General features: G+C 38.6%; 1 protein-coding gene across 1 annotated transcript in view; it reads left to right on the top strand.

Annotated features, from left to right (window-relative positions):
* The window catches only part of LOC144256098 (dedicator of cytokinesis protein 8-like), a 162,498-nt gene that overhangs the window by 84,927 nt on the left and 50,034 nt on the right, over positions 1 to 27,537 (top strand). The window contains 14 exon segments of the mRNA XM_077801226.1: positions 479 to 634; positions 2,250 to 2,389; positions 8,253 to 8,422; positions 9,613 to 9,693; positions 9,696 to 9,748; positions 11,644 to 11,826; positions 12,185 to 12,227; positions 12,230 to 12,308; positions 16,349 to 16,445; positions 18,049 to 18,183; positions 19,079 to 19,231; positions 20,593 to 20,751; positions 23,648 to 23,748; positions 24,384 to 24,576. Of these exon segments, the coding sequence (XP_077657352.1) occupies positions 479 to 634; positions 2,250 to 2,389; positions 8,253 to 8,422; positions 9,613 to 9,693; positions 9,696 to 9,748; positions 11,644 to 11,826; positions 12,185 to 12,227; positions 12,230 to 12,308; positions 16,349 to 16,445; positions 18,049 to 18,183; positions 19,079 to 19,231; positions 20,593 to 20,751; positions 23,648 to 23,748; positions 24,384 to 24,576 (1,743 nt within the window).

Below are 27,537 nucleotides of genomic sequence, written 5' to 3'. Positions count from 1 at the left end.
GACACCTCTTCTAAGGAGCTGGTTTGATGACTTTCCAATGGGGCTTTTAATCACAAACTACAAGAGAACACTTGGGGCCTTAAGGTCACCCAGTCATATTCCGTTCATTTCACATGGCCCTGTGGAAAGTCAACTCCTCTCATTTAGCTTCTCAGACACAGTGGGGTTTTCGTAAAATTACTTCTGTTACATGGAGACATACCTCAAGCTTAGGTTCAATATGGGCTTGCCAAATCAACAAAGTGGGGATCAGGGACGGGTGCCTCATTTGGGGCAGCTTGTAGGCTAGAATCATTAAGGGAAAGTCATGAATAAAAACTTACTTATTGGACCTTCCTGTAATGCAGAATTTGCATCTGTTGCCCCATAAGATTAATTTTTATTAAATTGATTATCTTCACCTGTGGAGGAACAAGACTACTGTCTGTTACCCTCAACTCCATTTAAACTTCTTTCTTCTTTTCATTTTCCTTTCCAGCTCTCAGCCAAGCTTAATAACCTTCCAACATTCATTTCCATGAGGCTGGAGTTCCTGAGAATCCTCTGTAGCCACGAACACTACCTCAACCTGAATCTCTTCTTTATGAATGCTGATACTGCACCAACATCTCCTTGTCCCTCCATATCTTCCCAGGTAAGCAGTCAACTGAAGGATTTATTCAAGCTGTTTCATTTAATTAACTAAATTCAATCATGTGTTTTCTACAAATGTTGGTCTTATTAATTAGAAGTAAAATCAAGATATTCAAACCAGATCAGTTGATACAGATATGGAAGGTGTGCTACTCAGAAGATGTCCTATCTTAACTAATAATTTATAAGCTAAATAATATGTTTTCTTCTTAGGCTCAAGGGTTCCTGATAAGGCTAAGTACAGCAAGGAATCCATAAGCTTATGAAAATTAAGAAACTTTCAGAAGAATCTCAAATCTTTCTTTGTCTTATTTTAACTGGTTATTACATTATGCATATACAGGATTCCAAAGTCAAATAAGTTTGTGAAATCTTGTGTTAACCAGGTGTTGTTGCTGTTTTGTTTGTTTGTTTGTTTGTTTGTTTGGCAGTAGACCATCCAAGAGCCTTTAGCATGTTAGTATAAATTGTTGATGTTCAAGGAAGTATGTATAATGCACAGTGATTCCCAAAATTAGTTTGACTGTGGAAAGCATTGTTCCCTATAGATTTCTGAAGGGACTAATGTCCTCTAGAAAAATCTTAAGGAAATGCTGTTTTTATAGTCACATTCCATTTACAGGAAACAAACTAATAGCTCAGGGCAGCTGACAAGATTTCTTAATCTTAGGTTCTTTTTCTGCTGCATATTCCTTTATACTAACACAAATTTGAAAACAAAACCCGAGTCCTCCATAACAGATGGCATGCTGCATCTTGGATACCCACCATATTAATGTGAACGGAGATAGATCTGACTGACAAGGAGCAATTTCAAATGTCTCCTCTTTATGCTACAGCTGCACTGCAGGCTAGGTCCCAAGACTACCCTAGGCTCACCTTGCCCTTGGTCCTCTCCCTCAGCATTCCTCTTCTGACTTCTAGCCAGAGCTGGAAGGAGTTCTCTTTAGATGCTCTTACTGAAGTGTAACTGGGCTCTCTGGATAAGAACACAAAACAGGCATTGTCTTGGACTGGGGTAAATCTGACATTTTCCTGCCTGACACTTCTTCTGGTTCCAGGCCCCTCAAATTCAGAGTGTGCCTGAGCCATCTTCAGAAGTGTTGCTGAATGAACAGGCCACAGCCACACAGGCCTGAATGCAGTTCTCATTTCTCTATACACATTTTATACTGCAATTTTAATCCTCAGCTTGGATTTCAGGTGGGAAGGGGCATTGTCCATTTTTCAACAGACCCTGAGAGCTTCGTCTTCATCTTTCCCAGTTGGCAATCCTCCATCTGTGGGAACAGGAAAGCAAAGTAACCATGCTATATCTCTGTTTCCTCACCTGTCATGTGAGACCTGTTCACCGGGAAGTGCCCACAAGGCCAGGCCGGAGCAAGTGCTCCGTACATACTAGCCATGGCTATTTTAATTACAGTTCTTTCTTTAAAAAAAATATTTACTTTTTAGTTGTGGTTGGACACAATACCTTTATTTATTTATTTTTATGTAGTGGCGAGGATTGAACCCAGGGCCTTGTACGTGCTAAGCGAGTGCTCTACCGCTGAGCCAACCCCAGCCCCTAATTACAGTTTGTATTACTCATAAAATTGTCATTTGCTCTTCTGTAGAACTCAAGCTCCTGCTCCAGTTTCCAGGACCAGAAGATCACCAGCATGTTCGACCTGACTCCAGAGTACCACCAGCAGCACTTTCTCACTGGGCTCCTCTTTACAGAACTGGCTGCCGCACTGGATGCTGAAGGGGAAGGGTATGTTTCTGACACTTAAAATGGAACATGATGCAGAAGGGGAAAAAGCATACTCCATAATAAAGTTTACAGTCCAACTTATTTTTTAAAAAATATTTTTTATAGTTGTAGAGGGATATAATACCTTTATTTTATTTTTTTGTGTGGTGCAGAGGATGGAACCCAGGGCCTCTCACATGCTAGGCAAGTGCTCTACCACTGAGCCACAACCCCAGCCCCAACAGTTCAACTTCTTGTCCTTAGTGAAAAACTCTATCATTCAACAGCATCCTTGTTTTGAATAAAATGGCACTCATGGGAATGTAGAGAGGCATGGACAGGGAGGAGAATCACAGAGTGACTTTTCTTTGGTACTGGGGATTGAACTCAGAGGCACTTGATCAGCCCTATTTTGTATTTTATTTAGAGACAGGGTCTCACTGAGTTGCTTAGCCCCTCGCTTTTGCTGAGGCTGACTTTAAACTTGCCATCCTCCTGCCTCAGCCTCCCACGCCGGCTGGGATCACAGGTGTGCACCACGGCGCCCGGCAACAAAGTGACTTCCTAAAAGTCACTTGTTTATTCATTCAGTGGAATTTACCAAGGAAGCTCTGCTTAATGAGCTCCCAATGAATGAAGTTGGGTGGGGGTTTGGGGATTGACCCAGGGCCTTATGCACGCTAAACATGTGCTCTACCACTGAGCTACACACCCAGCCCAAACAAAGCCATTTCAACAAAGGTATGAGCAAGATGCTGCTTAGTTCAGTGCTGACAAAGGAAGTAACTGCTGAGAAGGCAGTTGCCCTGTGTCTCTAGTAGGCTTCTCATGGTCAGGCCTCCCCAGGCTAAGGAAGATGCCACAGGATCAGGACTTACTATTCTTTCACCTCCTCTATGTCTCAGCACCCAGGAGGTATATGGCAGTATCTGGCCTTGATATTGGTCCATGGCTTCAATTCCATATTGGTTTGACTATAATTAAATTACTCCCAATTTTTTTTCACTAGAAATTTTTACCCTATAACTATAGCAACAAAAAATACCCTGACACATGTGCTGATAAGGTGCTGAGAAGAAAGTTGGAACACAAAGGATATTGCTTTCCTATACAAACATGCCCAATTTCCTAATTGTCCTTTGATACATTTCTTTAAGTGGTTTCTGAAAGTAATCTTTTGTATTTACTTTAGCACTAGGTGTTATACTCCATTCTGTCTTGTTGGAAATAGCTCTGACATCTGTTTTTGATTCCTTGTAAAATTGTAGCTGTGATATTACTAGCAACAGGGTAGAGTATGTTCAGAGACCATCTTGTAATTATGCTTAATCAGGTAGATACATTCTTCAAACACACAAACCAAGTACCTTTTCCACCCCCTAGAGAGAAACTAATTAACAGTGTCACTCTTTGGCAACACAATAATCCCTGACTGCTGAGTTGTCAGTTACACTCCTGGAAAGTTATTAGAAATACTGTCAGGACTCTACCATGTGGGCTAAAACCTCAGAAAAATTTTTTCCTTTTACAGAACTTCCTATTGATCAGTGTTTTCTTTTGCTGCCAAAACAATTAATAGACCTACCCACCTGTGGGGCAAGAGCCGATGGGACCCATCTCAGTCACTGGATCCCTATAAGCATTCTCAGCTTGTTTTCAGTGGGTTTCCCTGGAAATCTTGTGCCTGGGTGTATCCACAAGTGTCCATGCATCATTAATGCCGTGGTGTTTTTCAAGCATTTGGAAATTGCTTAGCATCATTTTGTTAAGCTACCAAACTGTAGTGCCTTATTCAGAACACAACCTACTGCCAGGACCACAGACTGAGATGGTAGTCAGAACAAGAACAGCTTCTCAAAGGCAGGTTGTAAGAATCTGAGTCATTTGAAAATTCAGTTAATATTTTCTATCTTACCCTAGATTCTGAAATAGCATATTTAAAACAATTTTAAAAAGCGTATTTTAAAAACGGAACTTCAAAGGTTAGCTCCCACATATTAGGTTTTATATCTCATTTACTTTTTATTAGGGTATAATTCATATGCATTAAAAAGCTGCAATCTGAAGTGTAATTAACTTTCACGTATGAACACTCCTGGGTAACTACCAGCCAGACAGAGATATAGGGTGTTTCTAGCACCCCAGGAAATTCCCTGTTGCCACCTCTCAGCATTAGTCCGTATAGACATCCACTGTTCGGGTCTGATCTGTTCTACCAGAGACTGGTACTTACTGAACTTCACCTTCTTTTACTGAACATTATACCTGTAGTAGCCTTCAGTGTATGGTTGTATATATCAGGAGTTCTTTTTTGTTTTAGTATTCCTTTACATTAGTATACAACAATTTTTCTACGATACACAGAAGCATCCACTTGGGGCTATTGTGAGAAAAGTTGATTTGAACATTCTTCTGTGTGGTTTTTGGTGGACATTAGAGCACATTTCTTTGGGGATAAATACAACCTACTTTTTATTGTAATTTTAGTTTTTACTATTCCTAAATAGGTAAATATCTATACATGGTTTTAATAAAATGTCAAAAGAATATATACCAAACTATGAAAAGAAGGGCAAATGAAATCCAAAGCAAGCAGATGGTAGGAAATAATCAAGATTACAGCCAAAGTAATGAAATAAAGAAGAGAAAAACAAGAGAGGAAATATCAGCCTAACTAAAAGCTCACAAAATTGACAAACAAGTTTAGACAGGCAAACCAAGAAAAAAGTAAGAAAACTCAAATTACTAAAATTGAGACTGAAAGGACCTGGGGAGATGGCACATACCTGAAATCCCCAGCAACCCTGGAGGAGGCTGAAGCAGAAGGATCACACTTTCAAGGCCAGGCTGAGCAACTTTGTGAAACCCTAATTCAAAATAAAAATTTAAAAGAGTTGGGGATGTAGTTCAGTGGTAGGGCACCCCAGGGCTCAATCCCCAGAATAGAAAGAAAACAGAGAATAAAGGAGAGAGAGAGAGAGAGAGAGAGAGAGAGAGAAAGAGAGATCACTATTTTAGAGAAATAAAAAGGATTTTAAAAAATACTTTGGGGGCTGGGGATGTGGCTCAGGTGGTAGCGCGCTCGCCTGGCATGCGTGTGGCCCAGGTTCGATCCTCAGCACCACATACAAAGATGTTGTATCCGCTGAGAACTAAAAAATAAATATTAAAAATTCTCTCTCTCTCTCTCTCTCTCTCTCTCTCTCTCTCTCTCTCTCCCTCTCTCACTCTCTCTTTAAAAAAATAAAAAAAAATACTTTGAAGAATTATACACCAACAAATCAGAAAATCAGATAGCCTAGTTTAAATGTACAAAATCCTAAAAAGACAAACTGCTAAAACTGACTCCAAGAAGAAACAGAAAGTCTGATAGATATACAACAAGTAGAGCTTGAGCTAGCTAGTGAATGAATAAATAAATAAATAAATATGTCCTAGGAAAAAATACCCAGAACCAGGGAGTTTTACTAGAGAATTCTACCAAATATTTAAAGAAGAATTAACCCCAATCCCTTTTTAGACTCTTCCAAAGAATAGAAGAGAAGGGAACATTTTGCAACCCTTCCTATGAAGTCAGCATTACCCTGTAACTAAAACCAGGCAAAGACATCACAGGAAAAAAAATTCACACCATGGAAAATTAGGAGTTATCCAGGAGTGGGAGATAAGTTTATCTTCTGAACGCCAATTGATCTAATGCATCACATCAATAGAAGAAAAGAACAACAACCCCCCCACACAAAAAAAACAATTATTTTGATAGATGCAAAAAATGTATCTGATAAAACCTCATATCCTTTCCTGATAAATACTCTCGGCAGACACTTAACAAATAAAGACAAACAAACAAATAAACCTCCCCATCTTGACTAAGGGCCTCCATGAAAAACCCTCAGCTAACCTGATATTTATCAGTGAAAGTCTGAATGCTTTTCTCCTAAGATCAGGAACAAGACAGAAATGTCCACTTTTGTCATTTCTAGTCAACATTGTGCTAGAAGTTATATCCAGGGCAAAAAAGGCAAGGATGTATAATAAAAGACATTGGTATTAGAAAGGAATATTGATATTAGAAAGGAAGACGTGAAACTCTTTATTCTCAGGTAGCATAATCTTGTTTATAGAAAGTCCTAAAAGAATTCACTAAAAAGCTATTAGAACTAATGAGTTCACTAAGGTTGCAGAGTATAAGATCAATATACAGAGATCAATTGTATTTCTATATACTTACAGTATTATATTTCTATATACTTACAGTAAACAATCAGATATTTTCAGAAATGAAATTAAGAAAACAATTCCATTTAAAATAACACCAAAAAGAAGAAAGTACTTAGGAATAAATTAAGCTAAAGATGTACAAGACTTGAACCCTGAAAATGACAAAACAGTGTTAAATAAATAAAGATCTTTAAAAATGGAGGCATATCACATATTTATGAATAGGAAAACTTAAGATTGTTCAGATGGCACTGTTCTCCAAGTCCATCTACAGAGTCAATGCATTCCTCCCAAAATCTCAGCTGGCTTTCTTGCAGAAATTAATAAGCTGATCCTAAAATTTGTGAGGAATTTCAAGTAACCCAGCATAGCCAAAACAACTTTTAAAAGGAATTTTAAAATTGGAAGACTCACACTTCCCAATAATCAAAACTTACTGCAAAGCAAAAGTACTCAAGACTACGCAGTTTGAAATAAAGGTAGACATAGGGCAACTTGAGTCCAGAAATAAATCCTTACATTTATAGTCAATAGGGTTGGTTTTTTGTTGTTGTTGTTGTTGTTGTTGTTGTTGTTTTTGTTTTGTTTTTTGGAGAAGGGGCGGTACCAGGGATTGAACTCAGGAGCACACAAACACTGAGCCACATCCCCAGCTGTATTTTGTATTTTATTTAGAGACAGGGCTTCTCTGAGTTGCTTAGCATCTCACTTTTTGCTGAGACTGGCTTTGAACTCTCGATCCTCCTATTTTAGCCTCCCCAGCCACTGGGATTACAGGCATGCACCACCACACCCTGCACTAGTTTTTATTTTAAGACAGGGTCTTGCTAAGTTGATCTTTTGTGATCCTCCTGTCTCAGCACCCTGAGTCGCTGGAATTGCAGGCATGTGAGCTTATAGTCAATTGATTTTTGAAAGGGTGCTTAAAACAATTAAGGGGCAGAGAAGAGTGTTTTTAACAAATGTTGCGGAGACAACTAGATATCCACATTTAGAATAATGAAGTTGAATGTCTACCTCACACTATATACAAAAATTAATAGTGGTAATAATTTTTATCTAATAGATCAAAGACCTCAGTGTGAGAATTAAACTATAAAATATTTAGATAAAATCATAGTGGTAATTTTCATAAACTTTGATTAGTCAATAGTTTCTTGGATTTGACACCAGAAGTGTACTACCACACCTGACAAGAAACATCATTATTTCAAAACTAAATAGAAATGAAGTTCTGGGGCTGGGGCTGTGGCTCAGTGGTAGAACGCTCACCTCACATATGCGAGACCCTGGGTTCTATCCTCAGTACCACATAAAAATAAATAAGTGAAATAAAGGTATTGTGTCCAACTACAACTAAAAAATAAATATTAAAAAAAGAAATGAAGTTCTCATGCTACAACATGAGAAACTTGAAAACATCATGATAAACAATGGATTCAGGATTAGAACAGTCTGCCACTGGGTTCTAGACACTTCTACCCTCAGATTCAGGATTAGAACAGACTGCTACTGGATTCTAAATACAACTACCCTATTTTGCTTAGTTTTCACATTGTCACCTCATTGCTCAGGAGTGTCTTGATCACTTTTTTTTTTGTTTAGAGCATGTTGCTCAGTTTTCCTTCACTGTAATCTGTAGCTCTCCGCATTGTGCCAACAGAATCAGCAAAGTGCAAAGGAAAGCTGTCAGTGCCATCCACAGCCTGCTAAGTTCACATGACCTGGACCCACGGTGTGTCAAACCTGAAATGAAGGTCAAAATCGCTGCCCTTTACCTACCTTTGGTTGGCATCATTTTGGATGCTTTGCCACAGCTCTACGACTTCACAGGTAAGGACCCCTTGTGTTTCCTTCCTGGACTGATGAGGGGCCCTGCCAAATGCCTACTCCCCACCCAGAATAAGTCTCTGTTGTTAGCTCTAGTGCTGGTACTCTTGTATGAGTGAGGCTTTGTAGCTGTGGCCTCCAAAATTTCTTAACTCAGGTCCCTATTAGTTTAAAAAAAAAGACACATAACCATATGTATGTTTTGTTCAGAAAGTACTTGTCCATTCATTCATGTACTCCTTGATCTGCTAGTGTATGATGAACTCTATAACTACACAGCACAAAGCATGATATATAATAACAGAACTATTGCCTTTGGAGATCACTGCTGTAATGCCTTGTATGAATTAGAGAACATAATCTTTTGGTTTTGATAATGTTACCAGGTCTTACATAATTTCTATGTGCTATTTACTTCATTATTTGTTTAAAAACCCAGTTGCCTTAAAACACAACAGTGAATTGTTATTTCTAAAATTTGAGTCTGCTTTTAGAACTTTAGCAAAAGAAATGTTGTCTACTCTTAAATTTCTCTGAAAAACTGAAGATCCAAATTGCTGTGGTGTTGACAGGTCCAATTGGTTTTTAGTGAACCAGTTGATGTCAGGTGCTTTAACATACTTTTCCAAAAATCAAAGGAATGGTCTCTGTGACTGGTAGCGTTCTTTAAAAGCAGCCTTTTAAATGGTTGGCCCCTTTTTGTTTGTGCACATCTAGTCCTATGTGTAAATATGGATATGTCAATATTATATAGGGGCAATAAGTTAACATTCACTGCAAACACTTGAAATTTAATGAATTATTGCTGAATTTATGAAAATAACATTATTCTGGTACTTTTGGATATCTTTGAGATCTATTATAGGATACTTGCTTCATTATATAATCATAGATTCTTTTCAATCATTTAAAATAAGTTAAAAACTTATATTGCAGAAAGCTATTATGAAAGCTTTTATTTTTGCAATTTGAAAAAATCGTTTCCAGCCTATTCTTCTGCTCAGCAACATTTTTTCTGCTTTTTGCTACATTTGGTAACATTATTAATAAAATAATAAATAATTTAAACATCAAGTTTAAAATGACTGCTGATTTTAGTGACTAGGAAGGTCCTAGTCACTGACTGGACATTGGGTGATATCACAGGGAATGCCATCTTTGGCTTGACATCTCCTGTGATATTTTGACTGCAGCTGTTAGTGGGAAAAGCCGAACCAGTGGATCTGATGAAGAACAAGACGGGCCCAGTGCAATTAACCAGAACGTCGCCCTGGCCAAGCAGGGAATCATTTTAATCTGAAGACAAGTGGAACAATGCTATCTTCCTTGGTATGTAGTGCACATTTCTCTGGCTTAATTTTTGCTTGTGTCTTCTCCCTGCTTCAGATGAGGGAGCCCAGCTTACAGCTAGCAGTGATGGTTACTCTGTGCTGAAAGGAATCACAGTGAGGTTGGCTCTAGGAAAACAGATCAGAGAAGGTTCCTACAACAGTGAGAGACCTTCAGCTCAGATCTAGGCAGCCCCAATAGCCTGAGTTCAAGTTTCAGGAAACTTGGAAAGAGGTGAACTTGGGAACTCTGAGATCTTTACTAAAAAGATCAAACCAAGGCTTCCTTATGTTGGTGTCCTGGGCTGTGCTTAGTTATACTGAGTCTGCCTCCAAAAAAAGATTGAAGTGGCCAGAAGCTTGGAATATATGCTTCTCAGGCAAAAGACTTCAGCTTTCCTGGGTCCCCAGAGAACCTGTGAAATTTGTTTGGCTCTGTTCTTTTGCACAAACTCTGTGGCTTTAGGAGGTGCTACTCCAGGAATGGGCCTTCTAGTCACCTGAGGTGGGATTCATCACTACTTGTTGATGAGCTCTGACTAACACTTGTCAAAACAGCACTGTGTCCCCCATCTTAATTTACTTTTGCATTTCAGTGTAAGATATATATCTGTAGAGAATTCAACCTGGCTCTCATCTGAGAAGACAGGGTTTTGGCCCAGCTCCTCTTTGCTAGATGACTTTCTTCTCTTCCTTCAGCACTTAGTAAGAAACAAAAGGAAAGAATGTTTGAGATTTGACATCACTGATCTTACAGTCTGATAAATATTGTGTGTTCTGACCTCCTCCACCTCTCTGAGATCCTTCTCATCAAAGGTACCCACTCGAGGCAGCCTCTGCCTTTTATATCATTTGCCTCTAAGGAAGGAACGCAGAAGCCCCAAGTGCACCTGTTGGAACATATTCCCTGTGAAGTTAAATCTAAGGATTCCATTACTTCTTGTCAACACACCAAGGGTAATTCAAGTTGAAGTAACTTCATCATCTCTCTATTTCCATCCCAAACTAATATTTCCTTCACATAATTCACAAATACCTCATTGCAATTTCACCACTACATTCCACTGGATATTAGCTACGCCACATAAACCAAGGGTGCAGACGCATATTGTTGTTGACTTGATGAGTAACAGAAAGTGTGCTTAGTACTGGAAAATGAACACTTGTGGCAAGAGTAGAATAACAAATGGTTTGAGCATCCACACCCCACCCACTGCCAAAAAGGAATTACTGTTAAATTCATATTACAGAAGACTCCACTAATTTATGGATTTGACTAATTTACCAGGCAGTTCGTGACCCTCATGTTATATTTCAGACTATGTAACAAAGAAGCTAAAATCTTAAACAGTTATTCATGGTGCCTAGCCAAACTAGTTCTCTTCTGTAAGTCCAACCTTACATCTGTCTGGCTTCAAGAAGTAATATTCAAAGATCTTAGCAGCAAGAAAACCCCTTTGGGGGCTGAGGTTGTGGCTCAGCAGTAGAGTGCTCACCTAGCACATGCAAGACACTGGGTTCGATCCTCAGTACCTCATAAAAGTAAATAAGATAAAGTAATTGTGTCCAACTACAACTAAAATATATATTTTAAAAGAAAGAAAGAAAGAAAACCCTTTGTATCACTGAGAAGTTTAGCCAAGGTCCAGAGCTAACCAACAGACCACACTGCTCCCTAAGACAGAGAATGTTCTATTATGTGGCTGAAACCTGGCACAAACAAGGCCCCTGGTGAGCAGCCCAGCTCCAGAGAACACAGCTTTCCTGCCCAGGAAAGGCAGGGCTACTGGAAGCATCCCCAGACAAGGAAAAGATGGCCCCCACATTCTGAGAGATTATCATCCCATCAGCTTTTGGTTTTTATGTTACTTGACTTCTTTCCCTGCCTCCTTCCAGCCCTATAAGCAGTATAATATGCTGAATGCCGACACCACCCGCAATCTCATGATTTGCTTCCTCTGGATCATGAAAAATGCTGATCAGAGTCTCATTAGGAAGTGGATTGCGGACCTGCCATCAATGCAATTAAACAGAATTTTAGACTTGCTTTTCATCTGTGTCTCCTGTTTTGAATATAAGGTAAGTGTGGGCCATCTCAATTTTATGCCTGCACTGATCTCCCAAGTTCAATCCTGTCTTGTTACTCTTCCCCTTTGCAAGGCCACGGGTAGCATTGTTAGTTTTTCATGTTTCTGTATTTAAATCCATAGCCTATTTGCATTTCTACATATGATCATTCTAAAGGGAAAAGATCTCCACCTTCTGCAGAAAGCCCCATTTCTGTTAATAGGGTTTCAGCTGTAAGACTCTCCAGAATGGTGCCTCTTGTACTACATGTCAAACTACATGCACATGTAGGCCAAATTGACTGTATTATTCTGTTTTGATGATTCTCCCATCAATAAATACCTCACCAAACTGCTTCTATCCCACCCAGGGAAAGCAGAGTTCTGACAAAGTCAGTACCCAAGTCCTACAGAAGTCAAGGCTAGACTGGAAGAGGCTCTGCTCCGGGGTGAAGGGGCCAGAGGGGAGATAATGCGCTGCAGGACTCCAGGTGTGTGAGGAAGCCTTTCCCTGCTTTCTGTGAACCCCTCTGCATCCTTTGTGGGAAGGAAGTTCCTCTGGAACCCATGATGCTCAACGGTTTAAAGGAGTTGTGATTGCCAGCTATTAAACATGCATCCCATTGATAAGCATTTTAAAAACTTAATATTAAGCAACCTCAGGTAGCTTAATGAAAGCTATTAATGGAGAGTGGGGAATTACAGAATATGGGACAAAGTGCCCAATACCATATAGTTTCAAATCCCTACTGAATCCTTTGAACCCTACTTGGAAATGCGTTCAAAGATGTATAGTCAGGGATATTCATGTCAGTATTACTTGAAATTGTTTTTAAAAATTAGAAACACTTTAAACACTACAACATAGGAAAACATATAACAAAATATGAGGTTGCCATAAAAATGACAATTTTAATGACATGGGGAAATGCCTATGAAAAATAATTAAGTGAACAGAAGCAGGATAGACATCTGGTTTTAGGATATAATTTCAAATCTTTAATTATAAATAAATGCATTTTTAATAAACTAGAAGGAAATTTACCAGAATATTTATAGTGGTTTTCTTTGGGTATTGGAATATAGGCAATTGTTGTTTTCTTTTTATACTTTGCTGGATTTCCTGCAGTGTTATGATATATATCACTGATAGAAAAAAAGTATAAAGAAATGAAAGAATAAAAATCCGTTTGGATTGTAATGAGAGAGATATATAGGTAGAGCACAAGACAGTGCAGCAATTATATGCAACAACTTAGACAAATGAGAGACAAAATTAAATATATTTGAATAGATGGTGCATATCTCCTCTGCCTCTTACAACAGATAGCCTAATGAATCCCACAGCTCACAGAGCTCAACATTGAATTGTTGAAGACCACACACACACTTGACAAGGCATAAGCAGAACATCCCCTTGGCATATGACACACACATCATAGAAAAAGATGGGAAGACTTGAGTAACACTATTGCTTTGTACATAAATATGAGTTCATATCTTTGCTGTCACTATAGAATATCTTGGCCCATTTATGGAACTTTTGGGAGTGAAATTTATTTTAGAACATCAAAGAAGTTTGTTACAGATGTTACTTTGGAAAACCCAATTATTGGTCTTATTAATAATGTCTGCCGGGCACGGTGGTGCACTCTTGTAATCCCAGCGGCTCAGCAGGCTGAGACAGGAGGATCAGAGTTCAAAGCCAGCCTCAGCAAAAGCAAAACACTAAACAAATTAGTGAGACCCTGTCTCTAAATAAAATACAAAATAGAGCCGAGGATGTGGCTTAGTGGTTGAGTGCCTCTTAGTTCAATCCCCGGTACTCCCAAAAAACATAAAATAATGCCTATTTGCTTTGGGTATTTTATTCTTACTCCAAGTTCCCTAAACTGGTTTGTAAAATACTTGGTTCTAAGAGTCTATACATTCTAGTTTAGATAATGTACAACAACAACAATCTGCATATAGTAAGTACAGAATTGCTTAGTTGGTTAGGTCATCTATGAGATTTAAAATAGAGAATAACAAAGACTGTTTTGCCTGGGCCACATAAATGGATGATTTGGGAAACCTCTCTCTATTCTTTGCTGAATCTTAGCATGCAGAGCCTTCCAGTTCTCTCTAGGTTAGTTCTTAGCCCTGAGCTACCTGGTGGGCTGCTCATTATTAGAGCTAATGATGCATACCTGCACATATCAGTGGCTATAGCATAAAGAAAAATTAGAACTGCTCACCCTAGCTCTTTGGGAACTTTTTGTAATTACTTGAGTTGTCTCTTTCATCTTTTTTTTTTTGTCTCATTCACAAGAACACTTTTTAATTATTTTCATTCTGTTTCTTTTACAGCAGTAATTTTCAACATGGGCTGCACATTAGAATCACCCAGGGGTTTTTTAAAGCTCCTAATTTCAAAGTGCCAAAAGATACCCTAGTTCATAATCTGCAGTGATGGAGCCCAGGAATCAGTATTTGTAAAACTGCCACATGACTCTATTGTGCAGCTAAGTCTGAGAACATGGTTTTAAATAAATAGCTGGTAGGCTTTTTAAACCCCAGAGTAGTGGTGGTGATGGTTGCATAACAATGTGAAGGTACTTAATCCCACTGAACTACACATTCTAACATGGTTAAAATAGTAAATTTTGTTCAATGTATTTTAACTGCAATAAAAAATTGGAATAAAAAAACAGATAAGGATACTCTAGATGTGCACTGTCCATTATAGTAGCCACCAGCCACATGTGGCTATTTTGAAATGAGAAGTAATAAAAATGCATGCCATATTTTATATTTCAGTAGGAAGTTTTATGTTGAATACACATTGACAGTATTTTTGATACCAGAAATTAACAACAACAAAGAAAGCTTTTAAATTTCATTTATAGTATGTAAATACTTTCTCTTGGAGAATGGGGGTGAGGCATGTGAAGCAACTTGGGACCCAAGAGTCTATTCCTAATTGTGGAAACAGTTAAATTACACAGAAATGTTTACTCTGATCATCAGAGGTATGTAATAAACTGCAGTGTCCCCCAGTGGGTTAAGGATACTAGAGAACAACTAAGTAGTAGCCTTGATCGTCTGACATGTGACCTGACAGCATGATGCCCCAGCTCCAAAATTACATCTTGGCCACTGGTGCCACTTTAAAAAAGTCATTTTTTCACACCTCCCTTCCCTGGAAACTAAATTTGGATGATGATACAAAATATAGTACTCCCCCTTGTCCACAGGGGATACATTCCAAGAACCCCAATGGGTGCTTAAAACTTCAGATGTTACCAAATTCTGTATGGAAACATGGAGAAACTGATAACCAAGATAGCTAATAAGTAACCGATGGGTGGGTAGAGTGTACAGCATTGGAGACACTGGAAAAAAGCAGTGATTCACCTGGAAGAATAGAGTGGAACAGCATACTATTCACATTGGCACACAATTTAAATTAATTAATTGTGTACTTCTGGATTTTTTCATTTAATTTCTTTAGGCTGCAATTGACCACAAATAACTGAACCATGGAAAGCAAAACTTTTGGGGGTGGGGGCGTACTTTATCCCTTTCCAGTCTTAGTTGAATTTTGTGAGAATGCATGGACTAGTCCATAAAATACTCTGATTCCTTAAAATGAAACCTAATAGAGGAGCAGCACCTGGCAATCTCCCATTCCCTAGTGAGTGATACCAGTTAGATGATCTGCCCCATGGGAATGCAGTCTTTGCTTTCCGTTGGGGAAAAAAGACAAAATATCCCATACCTGGCTGACCAACCCCAACTCAGGCTCTTATCTTCCCAACATGATCTTTGGGAAGCTAAGAAACTGAACTTCCCCTGTTCTAAAGCATCACCCTTTTCTAACCCAGCATCGTCACTGTTTGCCAAATTCACACCACATCCAGTCTCTCCTGCATATTGCAGGAGCTTCCTCCTCCCCCACCACCAGATCCAGAGTTCTCATGCATGAAATACAGGCATGGCCCTGAGGCTTTAGGCAATAATTTAATGGGCTCCCCTAATTGCTAATAGCAGACAGTGATTGCTTCTCTGCCCATCTTGTTATTTTTATAGTTGTCATCATTATTAATAATAGTAGGGATGCGAATGACCTGGAAACTTTACCTCGATAACAGTATTTCACCACATAATCGTCACCACTACATTAATGTACATTCATAAGTATTCAGTGCATCCTAATCTTGCAGCAAAGACACATTAGTAATAAATGATTTCTAAGGAACCAGCATAACTTGTTTTTAAAATTTCACATCACAGTTATACCCCACCTATTGCAAAAAAAAATGTTCTAAAATCCATGACAATTATATGGAGAAATACAGAATATTTCTAAACACACATGAATTTCAGAAAATGCCTGCACACCTTAGTTACTTGAGGCCAGCTGCTTTTGTTTTCATTTCTAAGTTGACTCTTCCAAAGATTTCTTTATGCCTTGGTGCAAAGATCACCATTACTAGAACCTGGCCAGCTTTGATTTGTGTGTGTGTTAATCTGAACTTCTTTTTGTTTCTTAGAACAAAGGCAGAGTTAGATCAAGAAGCCTTGATCAGTGGCAATCTGGCTACAGAAGCAAATCTAATCATCCTGGACATGCAGGAAAACATTATCCAGGTGAGAAAAACTAACAGCTTGACCTAATTTGCTTAACATGAATGTGTTCACTGGGATTTAAGAAGGAAATCTTTATTCAAAATTGTGAAGGAAACAAATAGTGATCCTTTTAAAAAGTGAAGTTGACAGGTTACTACTTACAATAACATCCACCTTATAAACTCCAGAGATACCAAACATTCTTCTGGCTTCTTGGACTTACTGCTCACTTGGAAAGATGTGTTTGATGAGCTGACCATGGTTAAATTGGCCCAAGAGTATGCCAAATTTATAATTCAAATGGTGAAATTCTGATTTAATATCTAGACCCAGGGTGGTTAACTGTTTTTTTTTTTTTTTTTCTGATGGGTCTAATCCAGTTGAATGATGGTCCCTGTCTAATATAGCAGCTTTTATTATGACTGGATTAGATTTAAAAATAGTGCTAAGTAGGGTAAATGATGTTTTTTTTCTGGATTTAAGTTACTGAAGGAAAATCATTTATCCCATAAGTTTGCCATTCCTGCTATAGAAAAGTACAGTCAGCCCTCCATATCTGCCAGTTCTGTGTACATGGAAACTCCAACCATGGATTGAAAATATTAAGGAAAAAATTGCATCTGTGCTGGGCACAGTGGCTCATGCCTATAATCCCAGTGGCTCTGGAGGCTGAGACAGGAGGATCATGTATTCAAAGCCAGCCTCAGCAAGGACGAGGCACTAAGCAATTCAGTGAGACCCCGTCTCTAAATAAAATACAATAAATAGATAAATAGAACTAGGGATATGGGCTCAGTAGTTGAGTGCCCCTAAGATCAATTCCTGGTACCCCTCCCCGCAAAATATTTTCATCTATATTGAACATGTACAGCCCCTTTTTTCTTTCGTATCATTTTTTCCCTAAACCATATGTTATAACAAGGATTTATGTAGCATTTACATTGTTTTAAGTATTTAATGTAATCTAGGGATGATTTAATAATATGTGTAGGTTATACGCAAATATTATACCATTTTATATAAAGGACTTGAGCATCCACAAATGACTCAAGTATATTTAATGACTTTGATATCTCTGATAACATAAATTCGTGACATCACGTTGATGGTATCTTTATATGAGTCAACCTTAAACATTCTGTACCTAACATCAGGCCTCAAAATGTATTTGTAATTTTCCAAGAAAGGTGAAACTTAGTTACTATTATCCTTGGTACTTTTAGTTCTGCTGTAGCTGATAAATAAGCTTCTATGTAGAAACATCACTGACACCTCTGTTGTACTGGGAAACCCACATTGTGTTTTGAAGCCCACAAGGCAAGGTAGGCCTTGTATACAAAGAAAGAACATTCCAAAAGCTTTGGCCCAGGGTAGAGGGAGGTGTGCTTCATTTTGGAAGCCAGAATTGGGCAAAAGTCCCAAATCAACTAGGAGTTTGGAAATCAGTCTTCAGTTCTCATGGTTAGTGAATGACAATAGATGGTGGCTCACCAAACCCTGAAGACCTTCCAGTGAGAGCAATGGAACATCAGGTCCCGAGATAATGTTCAGCAGCCTCTCCTGTCTTCAGCCCTCAGCTCACTGCACATCAGGGATTTAGTAATGCTGTTCTTCCGGCCCCTAGGCAAGCTCAGCACTGGACTGTAAAGATAGCCTGCTGGGAGGCGTTCTGAGGGTCCTGGTGAATTCCCTAAGCTGTGATCAAAGTACCACCTACCTGACTCACTGCTTTGCGACACTGAGAGCCCTCATTGCCAAGGTAAACATGAGACACTTGTTTTCTTACTCTTAATTAAGGGTAAGATTCTCATCTAGCTTCACTTCTGTCTTCAGGTGGACCAAAACCCTCGGAGTATCTTAAATGGCATGCAGTGAAGGTCTTAGTTCTTCTTAGGAAGAAAGCAGATACACTTCCTATGGAGGAAGTCACCATGAGAGGACAGCATCTCTAGTACTTGAAACGTGGGACTAACTAAAGAACTTGAAATAGCCACTCACTAAAAGTCTATGACACAAGAGCAAAAATCAATGGAGTAAATTTATAATTTTATCCTTTTCCTTTAATACCTTATCATAATGAGATTAGATCCTATACATGACTCCCATTAAGTCTTACAAAATATCATATCATAAAATGCCAGAGGTTTGAATTAACTTTCTGAGAACCTGAGAATGTATATTATCTATCTTTGGTAAGTGTAGTCTATGCAGATTAGATTTTCTCCTTTGTGGGAAATCTCTGTGTGTGCCTTCTCTGTAGGGTCTTTTAAATTTAGAAAGAGGAATTCTTTTGCTATCCTCTACTAGAAATATTTCTCTTTCTTAGTCACCAGTAGTTTCCAGGGAACCCAGGAAATTCATGATTCATTTCTTCAAAGCTATGGTCTCACCAGTGAATTCAACCAGGTTAACAATGAACTTTAATAACATAGCCCTGACCTTAGTTGTACGGTTCATAATTAAATCTTAAGTCAACTTCATTGCTTAAACCCATCTTCTGACTCACATAGGTCATTATCTTTATGGAGCAATGTATTAACTCTTCTGGGCTTTTTGCTTGTCCAAGCAGACATTTGCATATTTCAATAGGCATCTGTTCCAAAAAGCTTATCAAGTGCCAAGTGATGCCTGATGGTGCCTTGTGTCTCTCCTAGTTTGGAGACTTGCTGTTCGAGGAAGAGGTGGAACAGTGTGCAGACCTGTGTCAGCATGTGCTACACCACTGCAGCAGAAGCATGGACACCACACGGAGCCAGGCTTGCGCCACCCTCTACCTCCTCATGAGGTTCAGTTTAGGAGCTACCAGTGTAAGAACTCAGACCAGACAAGTGACCCAGAATCAGTAGAGAAAGTCAATGCAAAGCATCAGTAGAGAGAAAAATCTAAGGGAATGTGTGCAGTGTTACCATTTACCCCAGTCCTGCAAGAAAGAAACAATACAGTACCAAGGTGGATAGCAGCTTTCACCTGAATTTGCATTTAAAGGCAACTATCAGGCCTGGTGAATGCAGCAGTTTCCATCAGTAATGTCTCCCTAAGACACAGAAGATCTTTTATACATAGATAAAAATGGTATGTGTGGAAACAAATGCAACAGACAGTGTAAGAATTCAGAAGAATGAATCCTATTTCTAAATTCTGAATTAGTACAGTTCTGGCTAGTACCTGAATGGGCTGTGGAAGAGAATTTTAAATGACCAGCAATATCTGGAACTGGGTTGTGTTTCATTGTTATTCTGTGGTATTGGGAATTAAACTTAGAGCCTTGTGAATGCTATGCAAGAAGTCTACCACTGAGTCACATTCCCAGCCCCTAGACCTGAGTTTTAATTGAAGCCTAGAAGCCTTTGGAACTTAACTTTATTGAAGAACACACAGCCTTTACTTTAGTTTGTGCAGATTTAGGTGTGTTCGTTTGGAATTTCTGTAAAAGATAAATTGGAACTAGACATGGTGGCACATGCCTATAATCCCAGTAACTCAGGAGGCTGAGGCAGGAGGGTCAAAAGTTTGAGGCCAGTCTGGTCTCAAAAATAAAATAAAAAGGGGTAAGGCTGTAGCTCAATGGTATAGTGCTTTCTAGCACATGTGAGACTCTGAGTTCAATTCCTACTACCCAAAAGATGCACACACAAAGATAAATTGGTCCATGGAATAAAGTAGTGTCTTCAGAGAGATATTAGTAAAAACTATTTAAAAGTCTTTAGGACATTACCCAGGATCTCTTGGCATAACCTTATTTTCCCACAGTTCTGGAAGGAAAGGAGAATTAGAAACTTGCTGCTTTCTTTGGTCTAAAATCCCAGTAATTTCTGGCCTTGGAAGTTCTATTCCTCATTGTAGTTTAAATGAAATTCTAAGAAGAGGATCTTGGAATAAAAGAATATATCCTGTGACCCAGCTTTATAGGACTCTTCTGGCCTTGCAGTATGGAGGCAACTCAATCCTCAATGAAAATTTAAAGGGAGCCTGACAGATTTATGTGAGCACAAGGTCCTTTTAGACCATTTAAATGATAATATGAATCTTGTGCACAGTGTAGCTCACCTTGCATTGAGAGAAAAGGAAATGATTAAGACGGGGATGAAAGATAACTCAGGGAGTTTTGTGTCTGGCCCTACTGCCTTCAATTATTGACTAGCTGAGTGCCTCTTTTTTTTTAATGCAGAACTTTGCCAAAGTAAATATGCAAGTAACTATGTCTCTGGCATCTTTGGTAGACAAAGCACCAGATTTTAATGAGGAGCACCTGAGAAGATCCCTGAGGACAATTTTGGCCTATTCAGAAGAGGACACAGCCATGCAGACAACTCCCTTTCCTACCCAGGTAAACCAATGAACATACCTTGTCTCAAGCATGAATTTGGGATCAGCCGATTATAAACACACACACACACACACACACACACACACTCACATAACCATATGATTATACGTATATAATTTGTATGTATTATATATATAATTTGCAAGGATGTATTGCCTATCCCATAATCACATCCTCTCAGTGCTCTAAGAAACATAGATATTTCTTCACTACTGTCCCCAACCTCAGGATGCCAATAGTCTATCTAGAGAGCTCAGTCTCAAAACAATTAGGAGGAAAGACAAAACACCTGATACTTAAGTGTGTGGTAAGAAACTACATGTGGTGTGAGATTAGAGAAAAGGAGGAGTTAGTTAATGAACAACCTAGTGACCTGGAAAGGCTGGGGTAGGATTCACAGGGCAATGATGAATAGGGGTGAGAATGGATTGTGTCTAGGGATGCTAAAGGGACCAGCTTGACCCACAAGTACTTGAAGGAGAGGAAGGACCAAGTTAGAGATTATCAACAAGATTAGTCCTACAGACACTTGTGAGGATAATAATCTGTTGCAATGCTCAGGGAATAAAGAAAAAGATAAAGCATGTCACCTTTATCTTTTAACTTCAGCTTCTAGCCTACTCTAGGATTGGTTCCCACTAGAGTGAATGAGGGAATGTATGAATGAAAGAATGAATGGGTGAAGTTTTTTTTCTTCCCTTAGTGTGAGAGCCCTATTTTCCCAGAGCTCTCCTGCCTTCTGCAGTAATGTTAAATCCTCATTCTCAGAATCTTTTTCCTCTCCTCTCCCCTGTACCAAATCCTGTCTCACCTGTTTCTTCTCCACCATGTTCCTGTAAATTAATCTTATTCATGCAGAGATATTCACCAACAAGACCAAGCAAAATATGGGCAGTACAATAGAGGTCTTCAATGAAATGAGTATGGTGGAAGAAATTTTAGGAGCCCTGGAAGTTGACAGAAGGGATAAGATGATATTCTGCAGCTGAGTCACTTGCCAGGGTCTATGGATCAAGACACAGTCTATCAGGTTTTGTGTGATGCAGTCTCCCCTTTTGGCTTTTGTAACTAAGAACAAGTCGTTCTCAGAAGTTCTAAAAACTCTGAAGCCTTGGAGAGATCCAGGAAGCTTCAGAAACATGAAACCCATGTTGTGGTCCCAAGCTGCCTCCTAGCTGGTATAAAGAACCCTGATGATTCAGAGTAGAGCTTAGAACCTTTCAGGTTACAAATAACTAAAACTTAGGGTGGTTTTGATTTGCATTTCTCTGATTGCTAATGATGGTGAGCATTTTTTCATGTACTTGTTGATTGATTGTATGTCCTCCTCTGAGAAATGTCTGTTCAGGTCCTTGGCCCATTTGTTGATTGGATTATTTGTTATCTTATTATTTAATTTTTTGAGTTCTTTGTACATTCTGGATATTAGGGCTCTATCTGATGTGTGGGGGGTAAAAATTTGTTCCCAGGATGTAGGCTCTCTATTTACCTCTTTTATTGTTTCTCTTGCTGAGAAAAAAACCTTTTAGTTTAAGTAAGTCCCATTTGTTTATTCTTGTTGTTAACTCTTGGGCTATGGGAGTCCTATTAAGGAATTTGGAGCCTGACCCCACAACTCCAGTAAGAATGGCAGCCATTATGAAGTCAAACAACAATAAGTGTTGGCAAGGATGTGGGGAAAAGGGTACACTTGTACACTGCTGGTGGGACTGCAAAATGGTGAGGCCAATTTGGAAAGCAGTATGGAGATTCCTGGGAAAGCTGGGAATGGAACCACCATTTGACCCAGCCATAGCCCTTCTCGGACTATTCCCTGAGGACCTTAAAAGAGCGCACTAAAGGGATACGGCCACATCAATGATTATAGCGGCACAATTCACAATAGCTAGACTGTGGAACCAACCTAGATGCCCTTCAATAGATGAATGGATAAAAAAAATGTGGCATCTATATACAATGGAGTATGATGCAGCACTAAGAAATGACAAAATCATAGAATTTGGAGGGAAATGGATGGCATTAGAGCAGATTATGCTAAGTGAAGCTAGCCAAGCCCTGAAAAACAAATGCCAAATGTCTCCTTTGATATAAAGAGAGCAACTAAGAACAAAACAGGAAGGAAGAGCATGAGGAAATGACTAACTGTAAACAAAGACAAATGGGAGGAGAGAAAGGGAGAGAGAAGGGAAAGGGTATGCAAATGGTAGGAGACCTTCAATGATACACAAAAGTATAAGAGGTTATGATGGGCAAGGGGGAGGGGGGAAAAAAGGGAGAGAATTGAACAACAGCAGAGGAGGCAGAGAGGGAAGGTGGGAGGGGAGGGGAGGGGGGATAGAAGCAGTTAGGAAAGGTAGCAGATCAAGACAGTCACTAATATGCCATTATGTAAAAATGTGAGTATGTAACAGATGTGATTCTGCTATCTGTATTTGGGGTAGAAATGGGAGTTCAAAACCCAATAGAGTCAAATGTATGAAAGATGATTTATCAAGAGCTCTGTAATGTTTGGAACAATCAATAATAAAAAAAAAACTTTACAAAGGCGAATCACAATAATATTATTAGTATTAAAATAATTAAGAGAGAAAAAAAACAAATAACTAAAACTAGTTCAAACAAATTTAAAAGAAAATTGTTGCAGTGGGAGGTAGCATGAAGATCCAGGGCTGTTTCACAGATCCCAAGGCCAACTCACATCAGGGTCTATGAAGCACATGGACTTGCAAACACCTGAAGAACCAAGAATCCATCTAGAGTCCACTTCATGTTTATCATTCAGTTTTTTTTCTGAGCAAAGCTTTTCTGTACCCCCCACATATTTTTTCTATGTAATCCTATCTCCTTTCCACAAACTACAAAGCCAAAGTTATTTGAGGGCTTACATTTTTTGCAGGTGGAAGAACTTCTCTGCAATCTGAATAGCATCTCATATGACACAGTGAAAATGAGGGAATTTCAGGAAGATCCTAAGATGCTTATGGATCTCATGTACAGGTAAACTTTTCTGATAAAATCTAAAGGGCATCACCTGGGGATCCCATATTTGTCACTGTGAAGTTCTTACTAATGTAATTACCATAGGTATATGGACAGAATTGTTTTGGAGACATCCAAAGATGTGTATGATAATCAGTAGAAATTAAAATTCAAAGTGGTTTGATTCATATACACGTTTTCAGAAAGATCACCTTAGTTTAAAATGAGGTACCCACTCTATAACACTATCTTCTGTTTAACTATTATCTGAATTGTTTTCTAAGTGATTTGGTTCTAATTGTAAAACTTTGACTTCCAGTCCTTGTTCTGTAGAAATGATTTACAGAGGCAAAATTGTTTGTATGTAACATCGTAAGAGGCACAATACTTTTGTCTTCTGTCATTATTTTGAGAAAAAGGAAAGGAAGATAATTGCTTGAGATTCATGACTAAGGACATTATTTTTCTCATAAAGCTTTTACTAAGTGCTCTTGGGGTCCAGCATACCTTAGACATGGAACAAAAACAGTTGAATCAAAGTATTTGACTTTTCTCTCATGTTTTCAAGATGTAAGGGAAAATCAGGGTGAAAAAAAAAGTTGTACAGTGTCATAGCCTGCTGCCCTTGAAACTGTTACTCAATTTGTCTTCAGAATTGCCAAGAGTTACCAGACATCTCCTGATCTGCGGCTGACCTGGCTCCAGAACATGGCAGAGAAACACACCAAGAAGAAGTGCTACACGGAGGCCGCCATGTGCCTGGTACATGCTGCTGCCTTAGTAGCCGAGTATCTGAGCATGCTGGAGGACCACAGCTACCTGCCCGTGGGCAGTGTCAGCTTTCAGGTGAGGACACATTCAGCTTTACCCGAGAACAGTGAACTCAACCAGGAGACAATTATGCCCACACCCCCTGCACTAACAATGTCTAGAAGCATTTTTCATTATTACAACTGGAGTTGGGAAGATGGGTGTTACTGACATCTAAAAGGGAGGGTGTCACTGAACATTCTACAATGCATGGGAGAGTCTTTGCCACTAAGAAGTGCCCAACCCTTTGTCAACAGTGCACATCTGCCTTCTCTAATTGCTTTGTCATCTTTTTATTGTTGTTTATAATAATGGTACCTAGAAGAACAGGCACTTTAATAGGTGTTCTGAACTATTACTCCTACTTCACAGATGTAGGATGTGAGAAAGCAATTTTTCTAAGGTCATTTAAAGTCTTTCTCAAAGACTTATAGGTAGCACCATATAATGATAAGCAAGAAAGTACTTCTGAACATTGAAGAAAATTATTTCCCTCATGGCCCAATCTTTTGATTCCATTCCCCAATTCTGTAGGGTCCCACTCAGATCCAATGTCAAGAAAGAATGAAATTGACCTGGAAAGGGAAACAAAAGGCTGAAACCATGTTTTCTGAGAATAACCTAAAATTACTCATAGTTGACAAGGGGAAATTGTCTGCCAGACCTAGAAGATGGCTCAGTGGCCACTTGTTTGTATGTAACATCGTAAGAAGCACAATATTTTTGTTCTTCCTACATAGTTTAATACAGTCTAGAGAGAGAGAAAAAGACAAAGCAAAATCAGTGTTATTAGTACTTTTTTTAAAGAGACACAGTGTGTAGAGATGGCCATCCCTGAAACCATGAACAATACAGCTACAATAATAGAATTTTTTTCAAGCCAAACTTACAAAGTCATTTATAGTGTTTGTATTATTCTTGTCTGAATTTCCATGACAGATTTTATGAAAGGCTTTGTTCTCAGTATTGTTCTTCAACATGGTATTGTGATGCTTTGTGAACCAGAAAGAAAGGACAATTCAAAGTGGCTTTCCCAGGCTTAGAGAATAAGTCACTAAAATGATTGCTGGAAGAGTTGGGAGCCTCTCATTTCTAGAATAGTGTTCACCTTCAAAACTGGGTTTCACCTCATGTTATTAACCCCTCCCTCCTTATGGTCCTCAATAACAAAAATATGTATTCTATTATTTTATTCTTAGTAAATAAATTTTATTATCAGTTCAGGAATGTTTGTTATAAAAATCAGTAATTTATTTCTCATCCCAAAGCATAAAAACATTACATCTGATTTTGAATAACACAAAAGCAAAACAGAAAGTTATAAAAATTCTTTTAGGTTCATCTTCTTTCATCAAATTTATTTTGGCCACTTGATATTACCAAGGATAAGTATTACAATTTTTCTTTTTTTTATTTGTTTGTTTTTGGTAGCAGGGATTGAACCCAGGAGTTCTTAAGCACAGAGCCACAGACCCACCCCCTTTTTATATTTTATTTAGAGACAGGGTCTTGCTGAGTTGCTTAGGGCCTCACTAAGTTGCTGAGGCTGGCTTTGAACTCACAATTCTTGTGCCTCAGTCTCCCAAGCCACTGGGATTACAGATATGTGCTACCATACCTGGCTTTGTATTACAATTTCACTTTCCAGAAAATCTTCAGACTTATCAGTTAGAGTTGAATTATATCATCCCCTTTTTTATTTTGTTTACTAAACTATTTCTTATAATTTACTATATTTTATTTAATATACTATATTTTATTTAATATTCCCCTATTATTATATCTTATTCCTGTTTTTATATTTTATTTAATATTTAATAACTTAAGTATTAATTTCATTTCATTTTTAAATTTCATATGTCATAAGCCCTCTTATTCTTATTTTACTTATAATTCAGTTGATTGGCTTCTAATGAGACATACCAAGGTGAGACAGAATTGTTATTATAGACCTAATATAAAAACTCCACATTATCCCTACATGGGAACATAGACCTCCATCTTTTCATATATCTTTACTCCTTCATTCCTGCTTTCAGAGCATAATTTATTGAGAATTTCTTCTGTCTTCATGACCTTTATATTCTAGCCAGAAAGATATCATATAATTAATTATTCCATTCTTAATCATAATTATGATAAATACTATTATAAAAAGACACAAAACACTGTGAGCTTTTAGACTGTGGTCCCACCTTAGGGTCGGGAAGGAGTGCAGAAGGTGAGAAGGAAGGTGAGGAACTGTGAAACACGGGTCTTCATGATGGACAGTACACAATGACTAGGTGTTCTCAGATACAGAAATGATGTCAAATTATGTCGTGCTTATGGGTGAACGGTTATTTCTCTCAAATGAGACATAACCAATCAGTTTAGAAATGGGTGCTTGAATGCGACAGAACTTACAACCCACAGTGCCTAAGGTACAAATGGAACTTACCAGCCCACATGAGGGAAGCTAGCCTGGAGAAGTACTCACCAACTAGAGCTGGAGACCTCAGAGATCATCAGATCCCAGAGTCATCGCCTCTTCCTGTCCTAGCCTCTGTTGGGCTTCACGCTCCCCACATTTACAACCTAAGATTTAGGTTTCCATCTCCAGAAGCCTGTTCAGAGAAAGTCTCAGAGTATCTTTTCATTCTGATGGGGTCATGTGCTCATTCTGAATCAATCACAATTGCCAAAGAAATCAAATGCCCAACTAACTGAGCCAGAGTCACTGGTCTATACCTACAACTCTGAGAGGTTCTCCTAAGAAAATTAGGATGCTTTACATTGTAGAATGAAGGAATTCTGGGCAGTGTTATCAGATGTCCACTGTTAATCTCTTAAATGTTCTTTGCTTCAGTTTTTATCCTCGTTCGGCTCAAATAAAATCGAGCCTTTGGAAAATACTTGTAAATTGGAGATAAGTCTGTGCAAGGAAAAATAACTTCTAGGTCACTGAATTCCAAGAAACTGAAATCATTGAAATTCTATGCCCTAGAGAGCAACATT

This window comes from Urocitellus parryii, chromosome 7 (genome assembly GCF_045843805.1).
Source record: "Urocitellus parryii isolate mUroPar1 chromosome 7, mUroPar1.hap1, whole genome shotgun sequence".
NCBI classification, from domain to species: Eukaryota; Metazoa; Chordata; class Mammalia; order Rodentia; family Sciuridae; genus Urocitellus; species Urocitellus parryii.
This window is presented reverse-complemented; position numbering and strand designations above follow the sequence as displayed.